At 44.3% G+C, this 21248-nt stretch overlaps 2 protein-coding genes across 2 annotated transcripts in view; one reads left to right on the plus strand and one right to left on the minus strand.

Annotated features, from left to right (window-relative positions):
• dnah9 (dynein, axonemal, heavy chain 9) overlaps nt 1-21248 on the minus strand; it is a 199808-nt gene that overhangs the window by 21222 nt on the left and 157338 nt on the right. The window contains exons 71-74 of the mRNA XM_085361180.1: nt 14092-14319; nt 11335-11526; nt 11015-11206; nt 5632-5802 (exon numbers count right to left, since the gene is read on the minus strand). Coding sequence (XP_085217306.1) covers nt 5632-5802; nt 11015-11206; nt 11335-11526; nt 14092-14319 — 783 coding nt within the window. The remainder of the gene's footprint in view (nt 1-5631; nt 5803-11014; nt 11207-11334; nt 11527-14091; nt 14320-21248) is intronic.
• LOC146626169 (uncharacterized) lies at nt 17278-21089 on the plus strand. Its single transcript, XM_085361745.1, has 4 exons — nt 17278-17736; nt 17983-18459; nt 18541-19692; nt 21075-21089. The coding sequence occupies exons 1-4, from the start codon at nt 17332-17334 to the stop codon at nt 21087-21089; spliced, it is 2049 nt and encodes a 682-aa protein (XP_085217871.1). The 5' UTR covers nt 17278-17331.

Raw genomic sequence — 21248 nt, forward strand, 5'->3', positions numbered from 1 at the left:
TCCGCGAGATCTTCAACGCACACCTCCGGCAGAGCTTCAACAGCATTCCGAGGGAGACTGGGGACATTGAGTCCGAATGGACCATGTTCAGCGTCTCCATTGCCGAAGCTGCTGCATTGAGCTGCAGCCGCAAGGTGGTGGGTGCCTGCCGTGGTGGTAATCCCCGAACCAAATGGTGGACACCAGAGGTGAAGGGAGCCACCAGGCTGAAGAAGGAGTCCTATCGGGCTTGGTTAGCCTGTGGGACTCCGGAGGCAGCCGACAGGTATCGACAGGCCAAGCGGAATGCGGCTCGGGCAGTGGCTGAAGCAAAAACTCGGGTGTGGGAGGAGTTCGGAGAGGCCATGGAAAAAGACTTTCGGACTGCCTCGAAGAGATTCTGGCAAACCGTCAGACGTCTCAGGAGGGGAAAGCGGTGCTCTACCTGCACTGTGTATAGTGCTGGCGGAGCGCTGCTGACGTCGACTGAGAAAATTGTCAGGTGGTGGAAGGAATACTTCGAGGACCTCCTTAATCCCACTGACACGTCTTCCGAGGAGGAAGCAGAGTCTGGGGATGAGGGGAATGACCCGCCAATTTCCGGGGGCGAGGTCACTGAGGCAGTTAAACAACTCCTTGGTGGCAGAGCCCCTGGTGTTGATGAGGTCCGCCCCGAGTTCCTGAAGGCTCTGGACGTTGTAGGGCTGTCCTGGTTCACACGCCTCTGCAATGTTGCGTGGAGATCAGGGGCAGTACCTGTGGACTGGCAGACCGGGGTGGTGGTCCCCATCTTTAAGAAAGGGGACCGGAGGGTGTGTTCCAACTACAGGGGGATCACACTCCTCAGCCTCCCTGGGAAAGTCTATGCCAGGGTGCTGGAAAGGAGAGTTCGTCCGTTAGTCGAACCTCGGATACAGGAGGAACAATGCGGTTTTCGTCCTGGTCGCGGAACACTGGACCAGCTCTTTATCCTCTCCAGGATACTTGAGGGTGCATGGGAGTTTGCCCAACCAGTCTACGTGTGTTTTGTGGACTTGGAGAAGGCATTCGACCGTGTCCCTCGGGGTGTCCTGTGGGAGGTGTTGCGGGAATATGGGGTGTCTGGCCCATTGCTACGGGCCATTTACAGTCATATAAACTTTATTTCACAGCAGTACTGAACCAAAAAATGCACCACAAAATGCCATCCTTGTAAAACTCACCCTAGGTGTTTTCAAAGCCCCAAACAGTTGGTCACAATTTATTTTCAATTGGCCATGCAGGAGCCACAGAAAATGTCACCCGTTGTCATCACACATTTAAGTTTTAAGGATCTCGCTTAGAATTTCGTGTGAGACTTACTAAGGCCCTGGTTCATATATCTGCCTGGGATATCTATCGTACACAAGGGCAGAAAATCACATCAAAATCAAAATCTGAGTTTAAATGCTACCATTCCCATATACCCATGAATATAACTGACCTGCTTGTAGCGTTGTCATAACAAATATTCACTATGCAGAAAAACACTGCTTAAACCTAATTCACATTTTACTGAAGATGGTAATGGTACCAAATATGTCAGGCCAGTCTTTGAGGGAGAATGTGTGTCAAATAATAAAACTGGAGATATGGTGCAGGCACAAAACACATGGAATATTAAAATGAAATAATTTTCGTAGGCACCACACAGGAAGGGGAAACCAGTTTTTGATTCTCTGCTGAATTTCTAAATTTGCTCACTTACAAAGAAATGAACAGTTTCTAATTTTTAACATACTTCAAATGGCGAGACACAAAATCAGCCAACAAACAGAAAAATCTGTATTTGATCTCCAAACAAAACAAAACTTAGTACTTGATTGAGAAAACATTGTTGCCAAGCACAGCGGCAAGAGGTTTCCTGCAGTTGTTCACTGGGTTTGCACACATCTCATGAAGTATTTTGGCCCACTCTTTACAGAAACTCTAGATTATTTAGGTTTCTTGGGTGCTGCTTGGAAACTGAGGTCTGGAGACCAGCTAAGGCCACTCATTGACCTTCATATGCTTTTTCTGCAGTCACGTCTTTGTTGCCTGAACAATATGTTTTGGGTCATTTTCATCCTGGAAGATCCTGTGTAGGATATGTGTTAAATGCTTTTGAATTTCCCCAAAACACCCTTTTTTAAAATTAAATACTTCATTTAATCTCCTGTCTATGTGTTTCGAGCCCGTGTGTGTTTGTGTGCTTGTGCGCTGCGTGATGACGTAGGTGCGTGCATGTGTACCCCAGTCACAGCTCCTTTCAGCATGGCGGAAGATTGCAGATGTTACAGCAATTTGCAGTAAAGAGCCCAGAGATCCAGTGCTGTCTCCTGCCTCTTATTCATTCGCCAGACCACAACACATCAATAGGCATAACACACACAAATGGGTTACACATGCACAAGGCATATTCAGTATTTTGGCTCAGCAAAGAAGGTTCTCATCCAAGATTTTGCAGTACATTGCCCGATCCATTAAGGCAGCGGTCCCCAACCTTCTTTGCACCACCAACTGGTTTAATATCAGACAATATTTTTACGGACTGGCCTTTAAAATGTCACAGATAAACACAACAAAATGAAATGACAAGACAAGACAAGACAAAAACTGTGGTATTTTGTAAATATAATAATAATAAACGCAAATTCACTGTGTAACTGTGCAACTTTATTAGCACCGTCCTCCTGAAATGCGCCAACAACATTGAGAGTGACATCCTCCTCTCTGCCCCTTAATGCTCTCTGGTTGCTATGGTAACGTGTAAATATTTCTTTCAAAATAAGACACAAAACTACAAAGAGTTGGGAATCGCTGCATTAAGCCATAGTGTGTTACCAGTTGCGTTCTTGGTGACTGTGCTCCAAAGTGCCCTCAGATCATTAACAAGCTTCTCCCATGTAGTTTTGGGCTCATCCACCACCACTCCAACGATCCTCCTCACCTCATGAGGATCTGTTAATATTTAGCTGAATATATGTATATGATGTTTATATGGTATGGACACTTTCTGACAGACAACAGAGCCCTGTAGTTTGAAGCAGGATTTGAGCAAAACTTGAGGGCTAACTCTGTCGTTTAAAGCTTTCAATATTAAAATATTGTACAGTCTTTTCCTCTTACACACAGTCACACTCTGCTGTTTGAGTTGCTTTCAGCATGTGTGTAACTTCTTTATCTTTTCACAGCATAGTTTTTATCATTATTTCTTACATCACTCCCTTGCCAGCACACCTGCCCATTTTCTGATTGATCAAATACCCACAATACCCCCCGTTTCATGTAAATGTACTCACAGATAGACTTGAAAACTCGTGGTTGGTCTATCCGGCTGAACACCATCTTCTTGTGCCCGCTTAGCCTGATGTCAGTGTAATATGATGTAATTGAAGAAAAATAATGGATATCTTGGGTATGTTTGGTATGTTGAACTTGCTAGTACAGGTCACTAGAGTTAATGAATATGTGTATTCCTTCCTCCCTGCCCTGATCACAAAGGTCATCACAGAACAGATCCAGGCTGTTTCCTAATTTTAAAATCAAAAGTAATACCAGGTGAAAATGAATCTGTCAGTTCAGACTAAGAACATCAATTTTTGGCAGAAGATCAGGAGAAATGACAAAAGTAAAGAAAATCTTTGGAGGAAGTTAAAGCAAGTCAAACTAAGCAATGAGTATAAGTAAGAAACTCCTAAAAATGCCAGAGCATTAATCAGCAAGTAGGAAAAAACATGCTGAAATCAGATCAAATCTTTCTGCAAGTCCTTGTGTGCCAATTAAAGAGATTTTATACAGCCTAAAGTACTTCCCCATCAGAGCTCAATTTCTTAGTCCATTATTCAACTAGTTAATCATCACAAAATTAATTTGCAACTATTTCATATCTCACTGCAAGAAAAATGGTGCTGGTTAGTTTATCAGATATGATTATCAGTTGCCAAAGAATCAGGATACATCAGCTTTGGGAAAGTAGAGGCGGGATGTTACATTTTCAAAACAAATACATTGGTCTGGTTTTTCTTGGGTGTTGCCAGCTCCTATAGTTCAAATGAAATAAAATCTTACTGCTACTGCAAATAATATTTCATTACTATGAGATTTCTGGATTTTCAGAGTATCTGGTCACGTCTCAAGACATGATAAACAGCGGAGCCCCTTTTCTGTGAGGGGATGAGCTTATGCTGTGGGTGACCTCAGGGCCCCTGTTTGGTGGTTTCATTTAAATGTTTTCAAAATGAACTAATATTTTTATTAATGGGATCATTCTATTTACATACAATAAATATAAAATATCGTAAACTTATATCTACATTTCCTGAAATATTGTTTCTGCATGTGGAAAACCTGGTTTCCCCATTTCTTATTATGTCATATATTATATTATATAATAGTGGTCACATGGGCAGAAACATCTAAGGACGGTATAAGACACGAGGCATATTATTTGTTAGGAAAATCCACTAAAATTTCCATAATGCTATACAAACACAACACAGCCTTTAACAACAATACCAAATGGTTGAGTTATTAATAAAAAAAAAACAACAACTCACAAATAAACCACCATACAGTTGATACAGGTTTAGGTTGTATGTTATCTATACAATCAAAGCCTATTTTTTGCACCAGGTTGTAAAACTCTGGGACTGACTCACTTTCGGAGCCTTAGACTCAAGTAACCATTAAAGTATCTGAAATTTGTCACTTTATGTTTAGCTTCATTTTTCAGCACCAGAGCTGTTTTTCGCTCGGTTCTGACAAAACACAACATCTCACCAAATTTTTTTTACCCTATGACATCTTCACACTGTTGCCTGACAGCAAGAAGGTCCTGGGTTTGAATGCTGAGGCATTTCTGTGTGGAGTTTGCATGTTCTCCCCGTGCCTCTGTGGGTTCTGTCCAGGTGTTCTGGCTTCCTCCCACAGTCCAAAGACTGTTAGTGAGTTTGGGTTTGTTGGGGATTTTAAATGGACCATAGGTGTGAAAGGTTGTCTGTGCCTCTGTGTTAGCCCTTTGACAGTTAAGAGTGCACCCTGCCTCTTACCCTATGGCAGCTGGGATAGGTTCCAGCCCTCCCATGGCCCTGAATTGGATAAGTGGATGGATGGATCCTGACATGAGGTCAGTAACTATTAGATAAATCCACTCTTTATGATCTGTATGCTAGTGGTCATTTTAAAAAAATAATTTTAATCATTTGATAGATATTGATCCTCAAAGAAAGTTACGTCCTGACAGAGCCCTAATGATGTTTGCGGTGTCACTACCTCTGGTCCAAAGTGCTTTCTATATTTCTGGCTCCAGCTGGATAAAGATGGGATCAACTGTAGAGGGGTTCTCAAGATTTCAGTTCAGCCCAGTTAAAACCAATGGGTGACGATCTTTGTATACAATCTATGTACTACACAAATGGATTCTTAGACACGCTGTAATTAGAGCTCACTAGTGACAGTCCTTGACTTTTATTTATTAGCTTAATTTGCCGATGGTTCAATAGGACTGCGATGCGTCAAGCTGACAGTGGATTTTCAGAGCACTATCTTATGGTTCCCAATGCAACCTAATTACTAATAACTACATTTAAATACAAGGTACTTTGCAAACTTTGCCTATCTTACTAAACTGTAAAAAACAAATTAAGCATTTACCTTCTCTTCACGCGTCGTCCCGCTTCCCTCACCCACTCCTCTGTCCCTCGGCTGCATTTCCAGGATAGTGCGGAAAAGTGTCTCTGAGGTTTGTGTAAGGAAGCCAATCTCAGCATTGGGGTGAAGGCCATACAAATAAGGGGACTCAGGAGGAAGGTTGTCATCGATGTACTGGAGCAGGAAAAAGTCAGAACTTTATCAGAATCAGTCAGAAAGTATTGTTTTCTTTTAAGATTAACTAACCCTAATTTATGTCTGTGAAGGTTCTCAGTCATCCAGGTCATCGTAGTCAAAGGAGCTTGCAAAGAAAAGCGTCTGGACTTCTTTAGGTTACTTGAAGACGTTTCACCTCTCATCCGAGATGAGAGGTTCATCTCTGTTCAAAGATGGTCGCTCACAGTGGACATAGATGGCTTCTTGTCCACTGTGAGCGACCATCTTTGAACAGAGGCGGTGGTTTACGACACCAACTCTCTGCCATCTATAATCCAGTTTTGAGATCCCTTCCCAGACGCCTTAACGCCCACTCACATCCTGGGCCATCTGATTTCAGGAATTCGCATGATAAGGTGGGGCCAGGTTTTCACAATGAACTCACCCGAAACTCTGGCTGATTGGGACCCACACCCAGTTTCACACCTTGGCTCAGGGGATCATCAGAGATCATCAGGGGGTCCGTTTGTCCCTCTGTGGGGGGAAACTCCCACTGGGTTTATATCTGGGACTCTCCACCATTTGACCTTAGAACTGAAGAAGCTTCTCGGATGAGAGGTGAAACGTCTTCAAGTAACCTAAAGAAGTCCAGACGCTTTTCTTTGCAAGCTCCTTTGACTAACCCTAATTTACACTTAGATTCCTTTTCATTCTTTCGTATATAACAAAATGGAAATTTGCAACTCAATTGCTTCCTGTCTAGAAAGTACCATCACTTTTTTCTCCACTCTGGTGTTTCGTTTGAAGTACTGCTGACAAAGGACAAGAATGGAGCCATATAAATGGTGAGATATTTCTGGGGGAGATTCAAACACTCTGGATCAATTGACAGACTGTTAATGACTATAACAAGGGAAAGGAAATGTGACATTTTCCATCTGCTGGTCCATAATGAATATCAATATGCTTTTAAGTCAGTACAGATGAAAGTGAAAACTCAACTGAAAAGGGGGGCTTTTGTGGGGCACTTAAATAAAAAAAAAAGTTCTTCTAATCAAGTCCTGATGAAAGTCTTGATGGAAAATATACTGGCCTTTAATACAGAAACACTTTGTAGTCAGCTGTTTTGAGATAGCCTCAGTACTTTTTGGCTAACATTTACTCACCGAGTACACCTGTATGTTGTTGAAAGTGGAGGAGAACTGCTGACTCGCTGGCTTTTTCTTTGTGCTTGGTCCACCTGTCTCCTCTCTTATACAGTAGGTTTGTTTTAGATGGTAGGAGATGGCCCAACAGACCTCCAACAACACAAAGGTCTTTAAAGCCTTTGTTCTTTGGACAAATTTAAACAGCTAAAAACTCAGTTACCACCACCTAGTCAGGCTAACTGCAAAAAAACTCTCCACTCCCTGTGGGAGTCCCCTGTGCTCCCCTGTGCTCTTGTGCTCACAAGAGCAATGACAATTCGTGGTTCACATGCAGTAAATGTGAACTGCATAAATGCTGAAGGGAAATGTCACGCTGGTTTGTGCCGTCAAAGACTGAAGATAAATTCTAAAGCAACCTGAACATACTTGGCCTTGCTTGTGAAGTCTGTAGGATTTTACCCTATCAATAGAGTTTAGTGTTAAATGACAAGTAACAGACAGGAAACACGGTGAGGTCAAGTGAGGGGAAGCAGTAACGTGATAATGCTTGGAGCTGTCACAGTCTGGTTTCATCATGTCCATGTCAACATTATTAACTGTGATCACACAGGGAATGGGCAAATGTACAATATGTTGCAGGTTTATTCGAAGAGTCTTAAATGTGTAACTAAGATAGCACTGCAGTGACCCAGTAAAAGAATTCCTGGGTTTAATCTGAGTCATATAAAGAATTTGACTGAAGAATATTAACATCATTACAGTTTTCCAAAGCTTACCATTTTCTCTGTATGCGGATTAACACTATAATGTCATCAAATTGTTAAACTTCTGATTTTTCAGAACAAGGTTGGATTGTTTGGATTCGTGGAGTTAAACCTAGCATTTGGATTGTAACTCCAAAAATAAAATAAAAGAACGGAATGTACAATATCTGTTATTTATGTTGCTTGTTAAGTTGTGTTTGTGTTATTCCACAGCATGGCCTGGGATACTTTGTAAAATAATACGTTTACATTATAAACCTTAAGAGCAGCCCACAAAGGACGCTATTAGAAGTGACCGGAGGCTATAGAAGATCAACGATATTCAGTGAGTTCAGGCGACAACAATCAAAATAACTGCTTTTTCAATATTTCCTATAACACAAAGCCAAGCGCAAAATTAAAAAAGCAACAACACACAGATCTGTGGCCATGATCGCTCTTAGTTTTGTGGTTGTTATGATGGTGATTTTACATCAAACTTTAAACCTCAAATGTGTTTCTGAAGTTGAAAATATACAAAACTGTTTGGTCTGCATACAGTCTTGGATATCAGATCATTTTCAGCTTGGTCCTCCAGATCTTTGGAAACTGTTGCAAACACAGGAGTGTCTTTTATTATTGGATTTGCAGGACAGAGGTTTGGTTCCTGTTTTAATCATTGGAGAAACATCAGTAAACTCTGATTTATTGCATCAAAATCTGAGATTGAGATTGTTATTCATGATTTTATTTCATCTTGCCTTGATTGCTGTAACTCAATTTTAACTTGTCACAATAAAACCTCCCTGGATGTCTGTGCAGGTTTTCAGTCACCCAGGTCCTGGTAATCTAAAGAGCCACACCCTTTTTCACATGTCAGCTCATGTGATGAGGGTCAACGACTCTCTTAACAGACAACTCCTGCTAGGGCCAAAATATCTGGGACTCTACACCATTAACAGATGAAGCCTCTCGGATAAGAGGTGAAATTTATTCAAGAAACTTGACAAGTCCAGTTGGTTTTTATTTCCAAGCTCCTTAGATTACCTCCCATGTCACACCTCCACTGATGTCACTGCACTGGCTCCCCATCAAATTCAAAATTCAATTTAAAGTTGTGGTTTTCACCTGCATGGCCTCTGCATGGTGAATCACCAATGAACTCTGACAGCCATATGTCACCAGCACGACTCTATGGCCTTCTGATCAGAGGCTCGTTATCCAAACTAAAAAGCAAAGGTGACAGAACCTTTGCAGGTGTAGCTTCCACACTGTGGAACTCTCTGGCCTCCAGTCTATGATCTGTGAGTTCACTGGGCCTGTTTGAAAATAGATTGAAGAATTATCTTTTTAAACTGGCATATTTAATGTAGCATTTTTACTTTATTTAAACTTTTTAAAATGTGTTTATTTCAGCTTCATTTTCTATCTGATGTGCTGATTTAACCTTTTTGGTCTTATGTCTGCATTTTGTTGGTTTTATTTGATGTGAGGCAGCTTGTGATTTGTCTCATGAAAGATGTTATGTGTTATGTTATCTGTTATAGTTCAGCCTATGAACAACTGCTTTATGGCCCATTTACAGTTTACGGTTTGTGTTTCTATCCTTCAGTGAAATTAATCACCATTTAGATAATTCAAGACCTTGTACAACCCAAGAAATAACATAACTACCATGTGATTTATACATAATATTACTGTGTTACTGAAAAATGGAAGGTGATTACACGTATCACGCCCAAGAATGCTCGTGGGCAGGTTTATTCAGTGTAGGTGTATTCAGTTCAATTTAATGCATTCACATAGCATCTCAAGGTTACCTTAAGATGCTTTTTATTCTAAACATACATATTGTAAACATACTACAATAATAGAGAAAAAAACAACAACAATTGGTTGACCCACTATGAGCAAGCAATTGTCGACAATGGGAAGGAAAAACTCCCTTTTAGGAAGAAACCTCTGGAAGAACCAGGTTCAGGGAGGGGCAGCCATCTGTCGTGAGTGGGTGTCCCTCCCTGAGCCTCCCTGAGTGGGTCCCCAAAAGACAATGTGTATACAAACAAACTGTAATTCAATAAAGCTACCATTTCTCATTTCTTTGAATTTTACTCCTAAACTCCGTTTCTCTACTGTTTTGTTGCAGCTCGTGAACTGAGTGACAAAAAATAATATTTCTATTCTATTCTAGTATAAAAGTGCATTCTAATGAACAAACCTTAGTATTAGTGCTTCTGTCATCCCTTTGGTGTGCTATTGTCCCCACCACTTTCTTGTTTTTGCTTTTTTTTTTTAAATGTGACCTTCAGGACTTTACTCACCTTTATTGTAATTATTTGTTCTAAAGTTAAAAAGTCAAACAGTTGCTATAAATGGTTTCCAGTATTATTGTGTTTCCAGTAGTCAGTGACCACCAGACTGTGCAGTCACCTCGAATTATTGGATTCAAATCCAATTTTCCCATGGCTTTAAAGAACCAAATAAACTGGCTCAGCATTAGTTGAATGCAGATCACCCAGTGGATCTTGGATCATTTAAGCAACACATGAACAGCCTATCCTCTACTGAAGCCACAGAGGTTTGAGAAATAAGTGCTGGGAACGGACCGATGGTCAAATTAAGTCTACCATCATCAAAGGCATGCTTGTAGGACATCCATTCATATTGTGTTCTTTTACAGGAGCTGCAATTACTGACAAAAACCCTACAAAATGCTATTTTCCCAAAGTCTAGCAGCACACAGCTGTAGCTGCTGTCACCGACTGTTTTCTTATTTTTACTATTTTGTTGTTTGGAAACCTGCTTTATACTGTAAGCTCAATGACCCAACTGGTTTTATTTATTCTGACTTGCATACATTTTATGTTTCTTGGTTTGCTCACATTTAACTTTGCCAGTTAGACTTACTGGCAAACAGTTTCCACCCACAGAGCAGCTCCACCTCGGAGAAATATTTATGTAACTCAAACAACAATCTGTTATGTCCCAGGGACCCATATGGGAAGCATTTTATTGTTATTGATTTAGCATTGGATTGTACTACTCCACACTGTACATGGGGAATAATGATGGTGAAAACCTTTTAATTACAGTAATTCAGTTATGGCCACATTAATCCACCATTAATTTACTGGAGGCCACATAGACGCCACTTGGGGACACATTGAAGAATACAATCTTAATATTTTTCTTGCACTGTAAGTGGGAGATACTATGCTTTTACATGGCTGATTCCACTAGGAGCTTCTGCTTTTAATTTTCTGTCGTGTCCTTTTTGTGGCTACATTATCTTTATTTAATGTTTCATGGCCTAAATGAGTCCAGTCTTATCTGCCTCACCTGGTGGTAGCTGTTGTAGTCCATGTTTCCAGGCAAGGGGAAACCAGGTGCTAGGTACAGCTCCCCCTCCATCATCTCGGGCTTAACAAACTCCTCCAGGTATGTGCGACACAGACGCCGGTCCCAGTCGTCTGTGATGTGACCACCATACATGATCTCACCGAATAGGTAGCGCAAATCATCGTACGGCACCTGGGGATTACAGAGCACGGGGATGTTGTTTTGCTGGAAAGTGGCCTTTGGTGTTTAGCTGAGGTCACCCGTGTTCGGATTTCCAATTAAGATAACAAACAGCAGGCTTTGTAAAGAAACATGTGTACCTTTGGATTTGCCTCCAGATAGTTGTAGAGGACGTTGACAGAAATGGTGAGGTCTCCGGTGTTAAAGGGGTATGATCTGTTCCAACCTTGAGGACCAAATTTCCTCCTCTCTGCCACCACCGCATGGAAGTAGCAAAGGGCAAACAAAATACTCTTAAACTCATTCTCCCTTGCGCACATTTCCAGCGTATCCTGAAACGCAAAAGAACAAAAAGCGGCATGTTCAAAGGGCATCTCGAACTGTTCGCACTGGAGTTATATCTGCATGTTATGGGTAAAAAGTTGTGGCAGGTAGCCCTGTGATCTGCAATATTTTGTCAGATCCCAGCAGTGCTTCATGGTAAAAGACAGACAATGAGAAGACTAGATGGCAATAAAACCAACGATGAGATTCCCTTTTTTAATTGTCACAACTTGTCAAGCGCTTTCAGCCTTCAACTATCTCATGGGCTCATTATTCAAGACAGGCAAATAAAAAAGTGGACATAAATGGCACTGTAATCTCAGGGGGGAGAGATAGTTAAATAAGCTTGCCAATAACCCCTATGGAAATAGGAAGGCTAAATTCTCTTTATTCTAACATGTGTCACCGAGTGCTACGGTGAAGGCCTTTTCGCTTCCGCTACTGCAGTGCCCAGGGGAGCTGACTCTGACGATGCACGTGTAGATTGCACAAGCAGAGCGCAGGCTGACTACCACACTCACAAACACATGCACGCACCCTTTTGGAGATTTAGTTAGTATTCTGTATGGTACTCCTCTGCTCAACACAGCTGAAAGAGATGCATAGCCCCTCTATTCATGACCCGTGGACTGGAGAAAATCGGCATGCTGTCCGATCGCAGAGAGACAAAGACGCATAAACACATGTCGAAGTCCTCGCACATGCAAGGGAACACAAACTTTGATATTTATGATTTGACAACAGTTTCAAGATTAACATCTGGGTATGCAAGAGTCTGAAAAAGCTGTGTAGTCTGATACTGTTAAAATGATTTCATCATTTAAATGATTAGCTTAGACAAACAGTAAATTCACAACAGCTTAGTTGTACCACCGTGCTGATATTACTACTCTAGCAGAGGCTGTTTAAAAGCTGTGATGCTGTATGCATTTGCCAGCGAATAGACCAAAAGAAAAGAAATGTCACTTCTCTGCCTTTTGCCGTGTAGATGGGCCATTACTGAGAGTTATTGATTAACTTTCACTGAGTACACATGATTGGAATATTCTCTCATCTTCCCCTCAGTGGACCTCCCTGTAGCTCTGCATAAGGCAGGGCTCACAAGCATGATGCTCTTATCAGACAGATACACATCGGCAAACTAAGGATCATGGAAATGGACCGGGAGGAAACTGAGCACTCAGGTAATGGTGCAAAGGAAGATGCATTAGCAGCAAAGCACAGAGGTAATGGTAAAGCTTAGATAGAGACTAAGAACTGATAAGGTAAAGTAAAGCTAGGAGAGGCCACTGTAGCACCCTGATCCATTCTAACTATGGGGCTGGAGAATAGTCTGGGTAAGTGATATTGTCTGGATGTGTTCCAATAACTCACACAAACATCAGCAAATGGACTTTGCTGAGGTCTGTGCTCAAGTAATCCCTCTTTCTCACAGCAGAATGTAACCAAACTTTTAGCGTTAGCATGTGCGATGATCACATCTGTCCTCTTCAGGTCAGAAGCAATTCCAGGGTGAGTGAAAGGTGAAGCTGCCATCTGCTCGCTGCAAGACTTCTGCAAATTGGCAACTTGATGAGAAATCGGGAACTGACATGTTTTGTTTCAACTGCCACTCACAGCTAAAAGGAAAATGAGCATTCAGAGGTAGGTAGCATGTAAAATCCTAGAGAATCAAGAGAATCCTCAAAAGAATAGCCTACTAAGATCCTGTGGAACGGGCACTTGAACTGCTACAAAAAAATAGCTTTCTTTTCCTTAGTTGTAACCTCATGCTGCACTAGCGGGTGTAACTAAAAAGTTAATTAATAAAATGGTCACAGATCTCTTAGCTTTCTTTGCCAAGTTTCAATCAAATCACATTTTCTTTCTCTCTACTGGTTTATGACCCAGATTTAAGCCAGAAATACTCACATTAAAAACACAGTATTACGATGCAGCCCTTTAAATCATTCCAGACACAGCACAAAGGAATCTTTCTTCATTCATTTCATTCTTATCATGTATGCTTATTTAGCTGAAGTAAAGTTAAACAGGTCTACATTTGGGGTGGCTGTATCTCAGGAGGTAGAGCAGGTCATCTACTGATTGTAAGGTTAGCGGTTTGATCCCTAGCTCCTCCAGTCTGCATGCCAAGTATCTGTGGGCAAGATACTAACCCCAAGCTGCTCTCCGATGCATCCATCAGAGTATGAATGTTAGCTAGGAAGCACTAAAAGCTTAGAAGAAAGTGATTGGGTGAATGTGGTATGTTGTATAAAGTGCTATATAAGAATCAGTCCAATTTTAATTGGCACATCCAGCTGCCCTACACCAACATTAGTCTTATCTAGCCTTCCTTTAGCTACTACCTTTGCTTCTCTGCTGTAAATGTGGATTTTTTAGGGTAACTATGCTTAAAACCACAGTCTGCTGCTTCTGAAATAAAAGTTCATAGAAAAAGAAGCTAAAGAAGATTTCACATAATTACACACAATGTAACCATATAAAAACCTTTTGTGCTAAGTTGCTTTCCAGTGGTGAAGCGTAGGTAGGTAATAAAGGTAGAGCAGGTATTAAACCTGTAAGTGTGTTACCTGGTTGAAGTTGTCGAGGGCCTTGTGCAGGTTTGCGTGCATGCCAGTAGGTGGTTCATTGGTGATCTTGATGGAGGTCTCCAGGATACCCTGGGGGATGATGTGGCCCTCGCGGGTTGATGAGGGCTCCGCACTAATAAACACTCTGAAATTTTCATTGCTTCCATCTCCGTACTGCTCCAGAAGTTTCTCAAGGGTGCCCAGCCAACGAGCCACGAGGTGGATGTTCTACAAGGGCAAAGCCTGCTGTTAATCTGGCTCATTTTTATGCAAATCAGTTTTGCTTTTTTAAGTGTAGAAAACGCAATCTACACGGAGGTGAAGACTACAAAAGTCTGGGCTTTAATGGAGTGTACACAATACTTTAATACTCTGCTTGATGCTAATGCATCAAATATTGCCTATTTATGTATATTTGTTGTAATAACAACTAGCAAAAGGACCAATTAATATGTTTCATATTCCTCTCTCTTCACCGTGACTTTGATGTGGCACCAAATTAAATGGTACATAGCACATGAAACCCATTTCTAGGTTGCTGACATTGAACGACCATTCTCTGGCTTTACTTTACCATGACGTTTCTGCAATATCATCGCTCGGTGCGGTGCGGGCAGCAGGGCTGACTTGTACTATCACACAAGCATGGATGAGCTCAATTTTCCATCTCAACTGTCCTGACACTTACAGGATATCCCGTGAATGATAAGGAGTCAGCCAAACCCCCCAGATCTCACCACGCAGCACTGCCCATTCCCTAAATCTAATTACAGCACTAATAACTCCAGTCATTAATTCATAAGCCTCTTTACTTTCTCATTTCCCTTTGCACTCCACATTTAATCTTCCTTACGATGGCTGAAGTTTCCAAACGATGGGACACAGAAGGGAGCGGAACGTTGATTTTAGGGGGAGTCATTGAAAAATACAGGAGAAGAAACTTTTACATTCTGTGAGCAAGTGTCCAGAATGAGCTGGGAGCTGAGAAGGGGATAAGCTAGTTTTCTTCTCAGTGCCTTAGAGAATAATGAATGGTATACAAATTAAAAGTCTAAATTCAAGCACTTTTTCATCAAGCCAGAGTACAACCTTTCCTCTTGGCATGTAAATAGTTTGGCAATAAAGAGAGCCAACAGAAGAAGTGAGAGACTGCCTCAGAACTTGTCACTGTAATGAAACCATTCATCCTCTGGCTGCAAGGGGAAAGGAAGGGGGCGAAGAGACCGACAGACAAACAAACAAGACAGAGGGGCAGACGCGTTTTTATGGCTTTTTAATTAACTTTCAGGTGCGACATTTTTTGTTCCCTCAACGTCTTCTCGATAAGGGCCTCCCAGCCCTGGCGATGACTACGCTGATACTACATCAGAGAGTCACCTATTTACATAATAATATAAAAGTTGAATCCAAAACCCATTAGAAGACACCACTGGCAAGGTCTTTGATGCATTGCTACCAAACACAACCTGAGGGAAGGCACAATGGCACGTCCAACTACACACGCTGGCTCACAGACAAGCAAACAGAAACACGAGCAGGTGCCCACACATAATCTTTCTATTTTACACGTAAAAAAAACCCTGTTGGTCAAGGAGCTGCAGCACTGCCGGGCTCCACACTGAGGAGGCGGCCCTGCGGTATCACAGCAGACTCTGAGTGACACTGGAACATCGTGAACAGGATGGAGGGACAAGCAGGACTGTCGACACACTGCAGGCACTGACAGCATGACACGCCCTTGAGACTAAATTTAAAAATAAAGGCATACATCCACCAATGCCAAAAGATACATATTTATTTAGTGTAGGGTTTGGAGGTCTTTAAAGGTTCATAAATGGTCTATTTTTATGCCACTGCTATTATACACTGTAGAGTAATTTGTAGAGGTCATGTGATATGTCCACAACTTGCAGAATGAGAATTCCTGCAAATGTACTTATTTCACCTGACACAAATGTTATTATGCTGCCTTTTTCCTGCAGGACAATTAAAGCTGCATGTTAAACCTTATAAGAATTTGTCATCGTACAGGATCTGTATACCCATAACTACTGAAAAAAATGATCAATTTCTAGACATGGATTTCTATCTATGAAATCTTTGAAGGTGCAATATTCACCGGAAAAAACCCTTCTGCAGCCAGCAGCTCCTTCCAGTTTGCCACTGTATTGTAAAGACTACAAAATGTCACTTTAGATGTGTCACCCTTAACTTAAAAAAACATGCATGCATCATATTCTAAATGTAGCTGTAATTGTTTTTTATTTATTGCCATCTTTGTAAGACTTCATGACTGTAATATGAGAAATTTGTCATTGTGGGATTTATGAATCATTTCTTTCAGAAGTGAGGGGAGGACATCGTGATGAAATCGTTTCATCCAACTGTCTGCCCTCCAGAGACGTTTTTCTGTCACTAGCTCAAAATGGGTGGTTTTAAGATTAAAAGTGGCATTCGAAACAGACCAGCAAGTTCTGGCCACTCGATTTTGGCCTCCTGGCCAATGTGAGATCTTCAACTCCAATCTGCAAACACATACTCCCACCAAATGCATTGGACTGCTTTGAAGTTTCTGCTATTTTGTCTCTTGTGCCCATCTGAAAAGAAGATGCTGCTCTCCAATATAATTACCCAGCAGCAAAAGGGAATCTGCCATTAACATGATCCTGGACTGATGGAGCCAGGCTTAATAAAGGTGGAGTTGTCATGGTCCTGGGTCGTTGACCCAGCGTTTTGTGTTTTGTGATTATTTCCCTCTGTTCTAGTTATTCTGTGTCCTCCCCCCTTGTGTCCGGTTCGGGTTCTAGATTTCCTGTTTTGTTCTGAAAGTCTGTGTCTGTTGTCATTGTGTTCAGCTTGTGTCCTCCAGTCATCATGTGTATTCAGATCAGCTGTTCTTCCCTCCTGTGTGCGATTACCCGATTACCTTGTGTGTGTGTGTGTGTATATATAGTGGGTGTCGGTCTGTGTTCGTTGTCGGCTCGTCTGTGTTTCTTGGTATCCTGGTCCTTGGTCTGCGTCTCTCTGCTCCGCTCTCCGTTTTGTAAGATTTCAGGTTTGCTCTTTAGTTTCTCCCAGTTTAGGTTTGTCATTACTCATGCTTCATTGCCTGTTTTTGCCACTGCCACCGTGTAAATAAACTTCACTCGTATCATCAGTCACTGCTGCATTTTGGGTCCTCCTTTTCCTCCACTCCACACGGCTCACTCCGCCAGCCGTGACAGTACGAGCCGACCAAACATGGACCCAGCGGCATCCGCACCTCCCGAGGAGCTTCGGGAGGAACTAATTGACTCTGTTTCCAGGTTGGTTAACCTATGGCTCGAGCATGAGGGGGAAGAGTGTCTCCGCGCTGTAGAAGCCAGGCTACAGCAGCTCATCTCTGCTCACTCCTGGCTGCTGGACTCTCTTCACCCGCTCGCACAGGACTTCATACTCAACGAACTGCACCTTCACCCACCAGCCGCTACCGCTTCCCAACTCAGCCCGGCGGCGAAGATTTTGCCCGGCCCGCCGGAGGTTTTGCCCGGCCCGCCGGAGGTTTTGCCCGGCCCGCCGGAGGTTTTGCCCGGGAGGAAGCGACGATCGCGCCGTCGGCGCATCACCCCACAGCCGAAGACTAGGACTTTGGAACTGCCAGCTGTGGTGAGTGAAAAGGACCCTTTTTCTGTTTTGGACTGTGTGTCTGTTTATTCCGGGGCTGTGTTTTTTGAGTCGGCTGCCCTGCCGGTAGCTCAGTTAGCTGCCCAGCAGCCACTAGCTCAGTTAGCCACTCAACCGTCACCCCCATTACAGTCACAGCCAGACCTATTAGACACTTGGTTACAATCCATAGCTCAGTCAATAGCTCAGTTGACAAGAGACTCATCCGCCTTATTATCACCTATTCAGCCATCGTTGTCACCAACTCCTCCTGCACAACAAGTTAAGTCCATCCAACCCGGAAAGAACTATTTTTCACCTGTTCATGTCAAGCAGAGAGACACACCACATAATATTGTAATCAGTCCTCAAAAGCTGGCCAGCCCAGAGACTGTGACACACTCCAGGGCCTCCCCAGAGGCTGGGTCCCAGCCCCCGGCCGACTCTGGACCCCTGGAGATTAAGAAGCCAGCTGAGGACTGTATCCGGCTGTCGCTGCCTGAGCTGAGTCGATGCTCTGTGCAGCTGCAGTCTGCTTTGTGTTTGCCAGAGGCCCGTGCGCCTGCTGGTTCTGAACTGTGCCTGCCAGAGGCCCGTGCGCCTACTGGTTCTGACCTGTGTGTTCCAGGGGCCCCGGTGCCCACTGGTCCAGAGACTGTTTTCGCTGGGGGGCCCGAGGAGCCCGTCCAGCCTCCTGCTTCGCCTGCTGGGGGGCCCGAGGAGCCCGTCCAGCCTCCTGCCTCGTCAGCTGGGGGGCCCGAGGAGCCCGCCCAGCTTCCTGTCTCGCCAGCTGGATGGCCCGAGGAGCCCGTCCAGCCTCAAGACTCATCGGCTGGAGGTTCAGGAGAACCTAGCCAGCCTCCTGTCTCGTCAGCTGGGGGGCCCGAGGAGCCCGTCCAGCCTCAAGACTCGTCAGCTGGGGGGCCCGAGGAGCCCGTCCAGCTGCCAACTGCAGCCTCATCATCCTCGCCAGCTGCAGCCTCCGAGCCTTCATCCTCGCCCGGTGCAGCATCGTCATCTGCCTCGCCTGGCCCGGCTGCAGCATCGTCATCTGCCTCGCCGGGTCCGGCCTCTGCTTCAGCCTCGTCATCTGCCTCGCCTGGTCCGGCCTCTGCTTCAGCCTCGTCATCTGCCTCGCCTGGTCCGGCCTCTGCTTCAGCCTCGTCTGGTCCGGCCTCTGCTTCAGCCTCGCCTGGTCCGGCCTCTGCTTCAGCCTCGTCTGGTCCGGCCTCTGCTTCAGCCTCAGCCTCGTCTGGTCCGGCCTCTGCTTCAGCTTCAGCCTCGTCTGGTCCGGCCTCCGCTTCAGCTTCAGCCTCGTCTGGTCCGGCCTCCGCTTCAGCTTCAGCCTCGTCTGGTCCGGCCTCCGCTTCAGCTTCAGCCGCGCCTGGTCCGGCCTCCGCTTCAGCTTCAGCCGCGCCTGGACCGGCCTCCGCTTCAGCTTCAGCCGCGCCTGGACCAGCCGCTGCTTCGGTCTCGTCTGGTGCTGCGACGGCCACGCCACCTTCGGGTCCCGAACTGCCGCCTCGACATCGGCGGTCATCTACCAGGCCGCTGGTGGAGCGTCATCGTCAATATGGACGACCTCCTAGACGCCGCCGCTGCCTTCCGCGCGGTCGGCCTCCAGACTTGTGTCATCGTCGCCATTGCTGTCCGCACGGTCGGCCGCCTGAACGGTTTCCCCGTCGCCGCCGCTGCCGTGTGCACGGTCGGCCCCCTGAACTGCCTCCACTCCGCCACCGCTGCCTTCCGCTCGGTCGGCTTATGGATCTACGTCGCCGACGTGGCCGGCCTCAGAAGATGAACTGTCCTGGACTTCTGAGTTGTCAGCCTCCGGGCCGGCCTCCTGAACTGTGTTTTGTTCTCGTGCTCCAGCATGTGTGTTTTTGTTTTGGACAATTCTCTCGGTTCGCTGGAGCTTGTGTTGGTCCCTCCGTCCTGGGCCCCCGCCGCCCGCCCTGGGTTGGTCATCTGTTTTTGTTTTGGGCTGTCTGGAGCCAGCCCTTGGAGGGGGGGTACTGTCATGGTCCTGGGTCGTTGACCCAGCGTTTTGTGTTTTGTGATTATTTCCCTCTGTTCTAGTTATTCTGTGTCCTCCCCCCTTGTGTCCGGTTCGGGTTCTAGATTTCCTGTTTTGTTCTGAAAGTCTGTGTCTGTTGTCATTGTGTTCAGCTTGTGTCCTCCAGTCATCATGTGTATTCAGATCAGCTGTTCTTCCCTCCTGTGTGCGATTACCCGATTACCTTGTGTGTGTGTGTGTGTGTATATATAGTGGGTGTCGGTCTGTGTTCGTTGTCGGCTCGTCTGTGTTTCTTGGTATCCTGGTCCTTGGTCTGCGTCTCTCTGCTCCGCTCTCCGTTTTGTAAGATTTCAGGTTTGCTCTTTAGTTTCTCCCAGTTTAGGTTTGTCATTACTCATGCTTCATTGCCTGTTTTTGCCACTGCCACCGTGTAAATAAACTTCACTCATATCATCAGTTTGCTGCATTTTGGGTCCTCCTTTTCCTCCACTCCACACGGCTCACTCCGCCAGCCGTGACAGGAGTGGTGAATAGGTAGGAGGAGAACTGAGAAAAGAAGGTCAAAGAGGGGGAATGAAGAGATAGCAGGTTAGCAGGAAAAGTGGGAGGATTGATAGGATGTTAGATGTGGTGGAGAAAATGATAAAACCAAAGTATCAAAGTTACTTCACAGAATGAGAGAGTGGGCAGAGGAATAGAAAAGAGAAGATGGAGAAGATACGGATGGTTTAAGCAGGAGATAGATGGGAATATGTTACCTCCCCTCCCCTCCCTTCCCCTCCCCTCTTTTTTTCTTTCCCTCCCTGGCCAGTACCATAGGGGTGGCACTTGGTAGGCAGACAAACAGACAGATAAAGCGAGTAGGAGGTTTGTTGCCAGGGGGACAAGGCCTTTTTAAGCGTATCGATCGGGATTCTTATGCAAAGGTAATTAAACAACTGCTTGTCTGTGCTATCCTGGGTCTGGAGAGGAGAGTGATGCTGTCGCAACCTTCTCTCTCTTTTTTTGAAATCCAACAAGCTGTGTGAATTAAAAGAAATGGGTGTCCCACAGTGCCTGGTCTGTGGTTCATATCTGTCGATACTTCACATTAGAATTCCACCAAGGTTTCCACTTAAAATGCAAAAGCCAGCCTTGCCCTCCAGATAAGAGGAGAACAGACACCGTGGCTGTAGATATTGTACTGTATAATGCCGTGGCCCTTTCAGTTAGGAAATTTCCCTCGAAAATTAAATTCGCTTTTCCACAGAGACGAACCTTGGAGGAAAGCAAACATCCCACTGAGTATGCAATGAAAAACAAAGTGATAATGTGCCTCATTCAGAACACGTACAGATAAAGGAAATGCCACATAAAATCACCCCTTGAATAGAAAATCCTTGACATAAATGAACCCTGTATTCAATTTCCAAAGAGTGTTTGTTTCAGTTTTCCGAGTGCCTACAGCATTGTATATATTACATTTGATAACAGACATATTTTTTTGTAATTTGGCACG

Source organism: Diplotaxodon limnothrissa, linkage group LG8 (assembly GCF_057381915.1).
Source record: "Diplotaxodon limnothrissa isolate DT_005_m linkage group LG8, D_limnothrissa_male_GT1.1, whole genome shotgun sequence".
Lineage (NCBI taxonomy): Eukaryota > Metazoa > Chordata > Actinopteri > Cichliformes > Cichlidae > Diplotaxodon > Diplotaxodon limnothrissa.

Excerpts from the sequence above, each read along its gene's own strand:
- LOC146626169 (XM_085361745.1), top strand. The coding sequence starts at position 17,332 with ATGGACCCAGCGGCATCCGCACCTCCCGAGGAGCTTCGGGAGGAACTA. Across the intron at positions 17,737-17,982 it reads CTTTGGAACTGCCAGCTGTG|CCATCGTTGTCACCAACTCC; the intron begins GTGAGTGAAAAG and ends TCACCTATTCAG. Across the intron at positions 18,460-18,540 it reads CTGGGGGGCCCGAGGAGCCC|CCCGTCCAGCCTCAAGACTC; the intron begins GTCCAGCCTCCT and ends TGGCCCGAGGAG.